Source organism: Euphorbia lathyris, chromosome 4, assembly GCF_963576675.1.
Source record: "Euphorbia lathyris chromosome 4, ddEupLath1.1, whole genome shotgun sequence".
Taxonomy (NCBI): domain Eukaryota; kingdom Viridiplantae; phylum Streptophyta; class Magnoliopsida; order Malpighiales; family Euphorbiaceae; genus Euphorbia; species Euphorbia lathyris.
Window position 1 is genome coordinate 16423291 of NC_088913.1, and position 9772 is coordinate 16433062.

The window sequence follows — 9772 nt, forward strand, 5'->3', positions numbered from 1 at the left end:
ATTACCTCCCGCTCTCGACAGTGGATGGATTACAAGTCGGTGCTGCTCGAGCCCATATTGTGTCTAATGAACGTAGGTAATTGAACCATCACTTTTTTTTACAACTTTTTCTTGAGATTTTTAATATGAAACTGAAAGCCACTATTTTATGGTAACTTTGAATTCAACATCTCCTTATTTTAGATTTCCATATTTCTATGGTGGACTCCATCTTTTTTCTAATCAATGGTAAATTAAATCGGTACAATTAAATTATACTTAGTTAGAACTAAGAAGAAAGTAGAGACCGAATGAAAATGTACCTATGAACTTATGTGTCCACATATATAATTCAAATTTGAGATTTTATTTTGTTCATAATTTAAACCCTAAATTGATATTTAATAAAGAATTGACCAACCAACTATTTCATATATTATACATGTATCCCTTGTTGACGAAATTCATCTCTCTAATCTATTCTATATACTAAATCTGTAGAATCTATTGCTGATTTGTCGTGTTTTAAGATCATCTTTGCTGACATGTTATTTTCCTGAAGCACGCCCTTCTCTCATTTTCCATTATTTTAACACGGTTCCCTCTGACAGTTTTATACGGTTCAAACTTCATGATTTGGGAAAACTCGGTTTCACTCTTTTCCATTTGCTCTTTTCCATTTGGTAAAAATGGAGATAGGAAGAACAGAAGAACCGATTTGGTAAAGAACCGATCCTTCCCTGTTAGTCAAGGGCGTGAAAGTGTCTCTTTTCCGATCAACGGTATAAGAGTGTGCCGCAGCCGATCTCCTCCCCTGGATGACGGCGTGTTCGTCTCTTTCCTTTGTCTGGTGAGTATCGATTGATTTCCATCTGCTCTGTTTGGATCGCTGGTGAGTTTCGATTGATTTCCATCTATTCTATTTGGATCGCTGGTGTGGTTTCTTGCGTTTCCTGTGTGTGATGGCTGGTTTTTGTCTGGATTTGTATTCTTTCGCCCCTCTTTTCTTGATTTTCGATTTTTGCTGTGGTTATTTCCTGTGTGTGGTGGCTGGTTGTGGCCGGAATTAGGTTCTTTTGCTCTTCTCTCCCATTTCTTTAATTTCAATCGGTGTCGCCTGCCTCTCTCAGTTATGTTGTACTGACCTCAATCATCTCCAGTATCCACGTAATTGCTGTTGAAAGTCTCTTAAGGTAAAAAATTTCTTTTTGTTTCTAATTTTGACTCTCTCGATTTCAATTGATGGCTAAATCCTTTAGATTTAGCTTAGTTTCTCAGTTTGCCTTCAAGGACCATGATGTAATTGAATTTGGGTTGTTACCATTCCAATTTTAGGTTTAGTTGTTTGTAGTTGGTTGAATTAAGACACATGTTGAATTTACTGCAAACTCCTAGATCTATTCCAAGGGTGTGGATGTTCCAATTAATGGATTTCAGGTAGAGTACAAACTTGAAACATATAGTATTTTAAGAATACAAATCATGAAGATATGCTCCATTTACTATATCTAGGTGCTGGCCTATAAATTGATAATATGGACTTTCATACTTAAATTGTAGATAAGATCAGTATGTGTGAGTGTTTGTGTATGTGTATGTTAATTGTATTTGCACTATCGAAATTTCAAATACCTTATAATGCTTGGTCTCTTAGGTATTATGGCTGTGGCTATTAATGTTGTCAGGGGATCAAGGTCTTCAGTTGAAGAGCTATTTCAAATATACAATCTCTCTGAAAGGTTCAAGAAAATGGTTTATTTACAGTTTTTTTCCTTTTCCTTTTCCTATTTCTTTGTGTTTCTGATTGGAGATTCAGATGCTCCATCATCCGAATGTTGAAGCTGTAGCTGATGCAATAAATCTGGTCCTAACCATGCCTAAGCAGTTGAGGCATGAGAAGCACTATCATATGTTAGCTTATTGGGCCTGCTCTTTTGTGCAAGAGGGGCGAGCACTTCCACCAATTTTTAGGAAGCTAAACCCCCGAGTCCTGAAGTTATCTCTTTTATAGTTAGTGGCTATTGGTTTTCTATTGGTTTTCTCAATAGCCGAGCATGGTTACTTCATAAGGTATTTCTACCAATTTTCAATAACTTGAATTAACGTTTTGCATATTATTTCACACTTTTGGAGAGTTGATTAGAGTTCAAATGATAGTATCAGAGTAGACAGATTCGAGGATTGGAAGGGCTATGTTGAGGGTTGTAATGACCACAAGAACAAGGTTAAAGACAGTATTACTGATGACTAACTGAAATTCCAGGTTGCCCATTTTAGCCCAAAAACTCAGTTTAGCAAGTCTTTACCACTTTTGCTTAGGTTGTTTGATATGCAGTTTGGTTTTACTATTACCTACTGTTTGATATGCATAAGAATTTTGAACTCTTATAATGTGACCTTTTAGATTTTTTAAAATTCAATTAATTCACAGGTGTGTCAATGATAAGAAAGGGAACGAACAAATTGTTACAGAAGATGAATCCCGTTCTATTGCACATTGTTATGCATTTAAAGTGAAAGAACCTTCAAAGGTAAATGTCTCCCTCTGCCCTTGCTACTAAAGTTACTAAATTCTACTTTCAAAAAACACTAACATTTAAGTGTGTTCATCACATATTCAATCTTATATCATACTTGATTTGTTTTACATATTCAAAATTAGTATCTGGGCGAGTTTCAACTAAAGTGGATGCACTACTGGCTTATGACAGTCATGGCATTATTAAGAAGGTAACCATTTGAAATGAAATGATATCTATATTATTTTTTATTTCATAATTGAATCTAACCATGATCAAGAGACTAATCATGGTTTAGTACTTCACTTTCCACTGCCCTAGGCCCTGGTTCTCCTATTTCAGATGCAAACATGGTGGCAGCAAACTCTTATTCATCGCATGGTAAAGTAACTCTTTTCCTTCTTAATTTCTTAATATAATTTCTCCATCTGCTAAATCTAATGTATAATTTCTTAATCCTTTTGTTTTTAGTTATTTTCATTCCATTTTATCAGGCATATAAAGCATTATTTCGTGTGGTTGTTTTGAATTCTTTTAAGCTTTAATTGCCGATCTTATTAGTGCTTGCTTAATGATTTCCGTATGTATTCTGTTTCATACTATACTATAGGCATACTGCAAAATTGAGGGGGTACCAACAGACATTCGCATTAGTGGAATTGCTGCTCAGAACAGAGCTGTAAGTCCTATTGCAAATGATGGTTCAACATTTTATTTTGAAAATACCATGAGCTCATGAGGCTAGCCAATAATTTATATAGTTGAAATACTAAGAGTTCTTCCAATATATGTTTACTATAGGACTTCCCTTATATGTTTACTATAGGACTTCCCTTATATTGTTTTTAGTTATTAGAAATGTGTCATTACCTTCGACGATTTTTAGATATAATTATCATATGGAACGTATTTGATTGTATTCCTTAAATTTTCTGATTTTAGTACCTTCTCGAGATATAAGCCATCATATATTGTGTATTCCGTAATAATATGCATAAACTTCAGAAAATTAAGATAAGAGACCTTTTGTTATGTTCATTGATACAGTTACATTATAATCTTCTTTAACTCTTAAGATTTCATAATATCTAGCCTTATATTCACATAGACAACTGCATTTGCATACGGTTTGCTTGCTCTCCAGTTTATTCTAGGAGTGGAATTTTTGTTTTCCACTAACCATGGTGAATTCTCAATGCTTGATAGTCACCAATATATCGTTAGATTTAGAAGAATTGACTAAGTTTCTAATTCTTGATGCATTTGAATTTGCTATATTAAAGACAGTAATTTCTCTAATTTTATTTCCAATTTTTATTTACTAATTCATGCTTATCCTTTCTTTACCAAATGCCCACAGTTTAGCATATATGTAATAAGGCACCTTTCCTGCCGATGCTCCCCATTGGTTGGTGTGGATTTTATTCTACAAATGAATGTTTCTTTGTCTAATAATCATGATGATAAATGCTTGACGGTTACTAATATATGGTTAGATTGAGAAAGTGTTGAATAAATTTTGAATCTGGTGCACTTTCTTTAACTGGCTATTAAAGGCTCTCTAATTTCATTTTCCATTCTTACATTTTTTCATAAATAATCTTTCTTTACCTGATGTCTGCAGATATTCTTTACATAATGAGTCTCCTTTCCTGTTGGAGATGATAGGTTAGATTAAGAGTCTCCTCTCTAACTCTTCTTCCTTGCGTACTCTTTTGGTGTTAATGGTTTTGATATGTTCTCTTTGTTTGTTTGCAGTTTTGGAAAATGGCAACATTTGAGTTGTATAGAAGATCTACAATTGGCATGTGTCTGACAGAGACTTTGCAATATATACAAAATTATAGACCTATATATAATATCGACGTAAATATAGAAAAAAACAGTGCAACGCACGGGTGAAAAACTAGTAGAACTCTAAAGTAACTATAAAAAAAAAATATACATAGAGCTTAAACCCTTGAAAGAACTAAACTAATAGTTTCTTATGGACCGAATTCCAAATGAAAAGCTGTTCGCTGCAATTTACAATTATTAAAACAAAAATCTTTTTCAGCTTTTCATCACAAATTGCTTCATGAAAAACATAAGAAATAAAACTAATAAAATGCTGAGAAATAATCATCATTTCTACTACATAAATCCTTATAAAGAAAACATAAAATGTAACCATCAAATACCCCAAAGAGAAAACCAAACAATATGAAATAAATTCATTCTTTAAATTATTAATTTTCAATTCACGTTTCTTAGACCTCTTGTGTTTCTTTTTGTTCTCGAAAAGATTATATATAATATAAGAGAAATGTGTTAGAGCAAATAATATAATTAGAAGCAGTAAAAGACAGAGTTGGAAAATCGTTACCCAGCAGATTTATACTGGTTCGGTCTCTAGTCTACATCCAGTTCTCAGAATTCGTCTGAGTTTTAATCCACTAAAGCACTCTTTTACGGGTAGAGTACAAACCTTTATACAATAGACATAGTCTTTTTAAAAGTACATTCCTTTACAATTTCACTCAACTATCTATATCTAAGCTATTTGCCTATAACCGAAGCAAACAACAGAGCTTCTAAATATTATGAAGAGAAAATAGTTCTAATGTAAAACATAATGAAAAACTAAATCTCTTTTTGGACCAACATAAATATTACAATGATTGTGTATCACAAATATTATTCTAAAAATACTTGGAAGTTTTTGATCTCTTTTGCAGCTTATGATTTTCGTCAACTTCACAATAAGGATGTCACTTTATATTTATGGTAAAGGCTGGACAGAAATTCCGTTTGAATTTCAAACTATCCGTTTGGAGAGAAACCGCTAATTTCAACATCAGCTTTCTCACTTCTGTGTACCTTAGTCCAAAAGTTTTTCCGTTAGAAGAAAGATGAGCTCTTCAATCTTGAGAGAAATTAGGATATCATTAAAATACAACTTTCCTTACTATTACATCAATATCTTTTTTTAAAATAAAAATAAATAAAAAAGGGAACTAGAGCATTAATTGCTATAAATGGAAATAGTTAAATTTTCAAATAAAAGGAAAAAAAACTTTCTTCCTATTTGTATGATGATATCTTTTATCTCCTGCGCAACCAAAAAGTAGAGGAAATTAAAATTCATATATAACCATTAAAACATTTTGGAAAGTAAAATTCAAATCTCAAAACCATATGCAAAAATACTCATTTAACAGTTAAAACACAATGGAACAGAAGTTTTTAGCTGATAATCTGAACAAAAGAAATAGATTTGAAAGATTGGATAGGCTCAGGTTCCCCTTTCAAAAGTAACAAAACCGACCATGGTTGCTATACAGAACGATCAATTCCGTATTACCCCACCATTGAAATCGAATCGTTCATTTTCATTGTCTGATTTCGAAATTTGAAAAGAATCATCACATCCATTAATAAATTGAAAAGATCTAGGGGAAATTGATTTTAAAGCAAGACAGATTCCCTTTTCTCAGACAGGAAGAAGGAACAAAAACGACAATGGCTGCTATACGGAACGATCAGCTCCGTATTACTAAGTATCTATAATGATTACTATATTACTAATAATATAGTTACAAATAATTAATTAAAAAAAGTATGAAACTAGCATATCGATAAACTTGTTTGGAATGTCGAATATAACAGTCAAATAATTAACTATCAAAACTATTTGTTTAAATTTTCAATTAGATAGATATAAAATTGATATTTGTTTGGAAACATCGGAGTAATTTATACTATTTCATATGTTAGGCTAAATTTTCCCTTTTCTAAAAAATTATAGGAACAAATTTGAATCTTATTTAAAATATTTAGTATTTTACTTAACACAGCTAACGTCAACAACTAAATGTGCCACATGTCGATAAACTTATTTGAAGGTCAAATATGACTCAAATAACTATCAAAACAGTTGGTTCATTAGAAATGAATAAAACTGATACAGTATTAGGATCTTCAAAATCAAATTGTGTCAAATAAAAAGTTTACCTCTATAAGTTTCCTTTTATAAAAAAAACCAAAATTTTATTAAATAATAAAAAAAATTTACCTCTAAAAGTTTCCTTTAATAAAATCAAATTGTGTAATCAGAAAAATAACAAGCCAAAATCTTGTTTTAATAATAAAATATTTCCTTTTTCTTTGAGAAAGAAATTTACCTCTAATTTTATTTTATATAAATTCCTTACCAAAACTGAATTAGTTTCTTGTTTTAGTTTCAGAGTCGATTAAACAATATCACTAGCGTTTGATGATTAAGTTTGTGTCGACGTATTGAGAAGTGTAGGTAAATTTTGAGACAGATTCAAGGGAGTTTAGGAGGCTTGAGCAGTAACTGGTCACCGAAAAATCCCAAAAATTGCATGGAAACTGTGAATGAGGATTTACTTTTTGAACATAGGAACTTGTGATACCAAAACGATTAAGGTTGCTGTCATTGCTCCTTCCTGAACAACGGTAATTGAGAGACTTTATATATTTGAATTGAAATTTTTTGAAACTAAGAAATAGTATTTTTAGGGTATATATTAAGTTATTGGTTTATATTAACCGACCTCGGCTCGTGCTATGGATATAGTAAGTTCAGCCAATTCTTTCACTTTTGTTTTATGTTATATTTATTGTTTTTGCACTCTCTATTTAGTGTTTTGCCATTTATCTTATTTTATAGTTTGCCATTAGGTTATTTACACCCATCCTAACTCTAATGTCTTAAGCGATGTTAGTAGTGCATTGAGGGGTAATAGGTCATTTCTATCCTAGGGTTTATGGAGGTATAAAACCATCAGGTGTCGGTTGGTTCGCAGAATAGAATGACTATTTTAAAAGAATAGAATGACAAAGAATGTAATAGAAATTTCTTATGAATAATTATTCATATGTTTGGTTGGTGGAATAACATATAATGGAATATACAATTTTTTTTCAATCAAAAGACAACATTATGCTCAAATGTATTATTATAAATTGTTCAAATATTTAATATATATTATTTTTAAAAATATAAAAAAAGGAACATGAAAGAAGGAAAAAAACACGAAAAATAGAAAAAACATGAAAAACTGAAAAATTTTAAAAACACGAAAAAGAGAGAGGTGGAAAACAGTAAAAACACAAAAACAAAAGAAAAAAGAAAAAAAAAGAAATAAAAGTGGAAAGGGGTGAAAATGCGAAAAACGTATAACATAGAAAAAACACGCAAAACATGAAAAAACATAAAAAAAAATGCAAACAGTAAAATGTAAAAAAAACACAGAGACGTGGAAAGCTGTGAAAACGCAAAAATATGAAAAAAATATAGAAAAAACCCATTAAAAAAACAGAATGACTATTCTATCCGTAATTAAGTCATTATTGATATGTATATATAGGCCTAGGGGAGTTTCTAATTCTATTTCATTACTGACTTGCTTTCCTAATTGTAGTTGTAATAGCAAGTTTATTTTATAGTTGGATTCAAACTTCTTTTACGGATAATTGAGTTTCTTTTATTTAATATATTATGGTGTTAAATAATTACTTGGGAAACTGAGAAAGATAATATATAATATAGGGTAATTAATTTATTAGTCCCTATATTTTGACAAAACACACTGTTTAGTCCTTGTATTTTCAAAAACACACACTAAAGTCCCTAACGTTTTTCTCGGTGAACTGTTTAGTCCCTAATGTTTTTCTTGGTGAACTGTTTAGTCCCTGCCGTTAGACTCTCATGAAGATTCTGTTAGTCAATTTGGATTTGTGTTCTTCTTTTCCTTTATTTTGCTTTCCTTTAAACTCTAATGCATCTGAAATCAACTTTGAGTGTTCTTGTTCTTAATTTTCTTCTTAATCGTTCAAATTCGTAAGCGTTGAGTCTGTTCTTTTTATTGTTCTCCATGCAAATAGCTTCTTCTTCTAAATTGGATTACTCTTCTGAAGTTTGAAGGTAAATAGTAAAGGGTAATTTAGTCATTTCCGAAGTCATAAACGGTAAAAAATGTAACAAACAGACGGAAGGACTAAACAGTTCACTGAGAAAAAGGTTAGGGACCTTACCATGTGTTTTTGAAAATACAGGGACTAAACAGTGTGTTTTGTCAAAATATAGGGACTAATAAATTAATTACCCTATAATATATGATAAAAAAAAAACAAAGCCTTAATCTTAATCGGTAAAACAATTCCTAATAAAAGTGTAAAATGAAGTTCCAATTCAGATCCGGAAACTAAAACCAAAACTAAATAGAAGTAATACACTTCCCTATATATACACTAAACATATTCATAATAAATTACTTGAGAAATAGAATGGAAGAATATCTTAAGCTAATGGTGGATGTATTGTTAGACGAAAAAGAAGAAGTTCAACAAGAATTCATATTGGATGAAGAACAGAAACAAGAATTTAATGAACCTTATAATCTGCTGCAATGGCAATATCAAATTGCAGCAAACAGATTGCCGATTTACACAGAACAGGTAATTGATTATTCGAAATTGACATCGTTTTTAACTCCAGACTATTCATTCTTTTCGCCATGGAATTGGAATCAAAATCCTGATGAGCGTCAAAGCCCTGTCAAAAGAGAAGGAGAAGAAGATAATTCTTACTTCAGTTTTGATTTATTTTCATCTACAAGATCATATTTTGATATAGAACAGGTTGCAGATGAAGTATCAGAATCTGATATTGCAGATGAGTTTTTTCACAAGTTCGATAAGAAAAAGAATAACAAGGTATCTAAGAAATCAAGAAAGAAGCGATCGTTGAGGAATAAATGCATATTCTAGCATTGATGATATTGTACAAGTTGAACTTTAATTTAGGTTTTCAGTTAATTAATAACATTTGATTTTGATTTTGTTGATTATTTTATGGCTTAAACTTGTTAATGAATGTGATATAAAAATAGGCATTTAGATTATTACCGACATTCCGTTTCTTAAATTATAATAGGTCACTTAGATTATACATTAAAAATTTGATGTAATTTAGATGAGACGTAGTCTTTGCAGGCATTTTCAGAGGTAGTTCTGGAATCACTGGCATATAATTGATATAATCTATCTCTTGGTCATAAAACTAACGGCGGTAAATTATATTAATGGTCACTGAATTTTATCCATTTTAATATCGTTAACGTTACAGTAATTGAACTTTACAATTTTTAATATTGGCAGCCTAGGGAGACAATGGGTATTGTATCTATGGGTATCCAACACTATCCGATCCGTTACCCGTACTCTGTATAAAAATGTATGGAATCGAAATCATTACCCATTAGGTT

At 31.1% G+C, this 9772-nt stretch overlaps 1 protein-coding gene across 6 annotated transcripts; it reads left to right on the forward strand.

The window, feature by feature from the left end:
- Positions 1 to 465: 465 nt before the first annotated feature.
- LOC136226084 (uncharacterized) lies at positions 466 to 9343 on the forward strand. 6 transcript variants are annotated; one of them, XR_010687572.1, is made up of 8 exons: positions 476 to 829; positions 2411 to 2510; positions 2642 to 2709; positions 2820 to 2879; positions 3109 to 3177; positions 4123 to 4166; positions 4257 to 6959; positions 9004 to 9343. XR_010687572.1 is itself a non-coding variant. In XM_066014380.1 (7 exons), exons 1-7 carry the CDS (start codon positions 798 to 800, stop codon positions 4277 to 4279), a joined length of 396 nt encoding a protein of 131 aa, XP_065870452.1. In that variant the 5' UTR covers positions 476 to 797; the 3' UTR covers positions 4280 to 9343. The 6 variants fall into 6 exon arrangements, 1 of the variants encoding a protein (XP_065870452.1); XR_010687577.1 differs by lacking the exons at positions 4123 to 4166; positions 4257 to 6959; positions 9004 to 9343 and adding exons at positions 1796 to 2049; positions 2137 to 2242 and having other exon boundaries at positions 467 to 1718; positions 2797 to 2879; positions 3109 to 3163; XR_010687576.1 differs by lacking the exons at positions 4123 to 4166; positions 4257 to 6959; positions 9004 to 9343 and adding exons at positions 1634 to 2049; positions 2137 to 2242 and having other exon boundaries at positions 468 to 1172; positions 2797 to 2879; positions 3109 to 3163.
- The last annotated feature ends 429 nt before the right edge of the window (positions 9344 to 9772 follow it).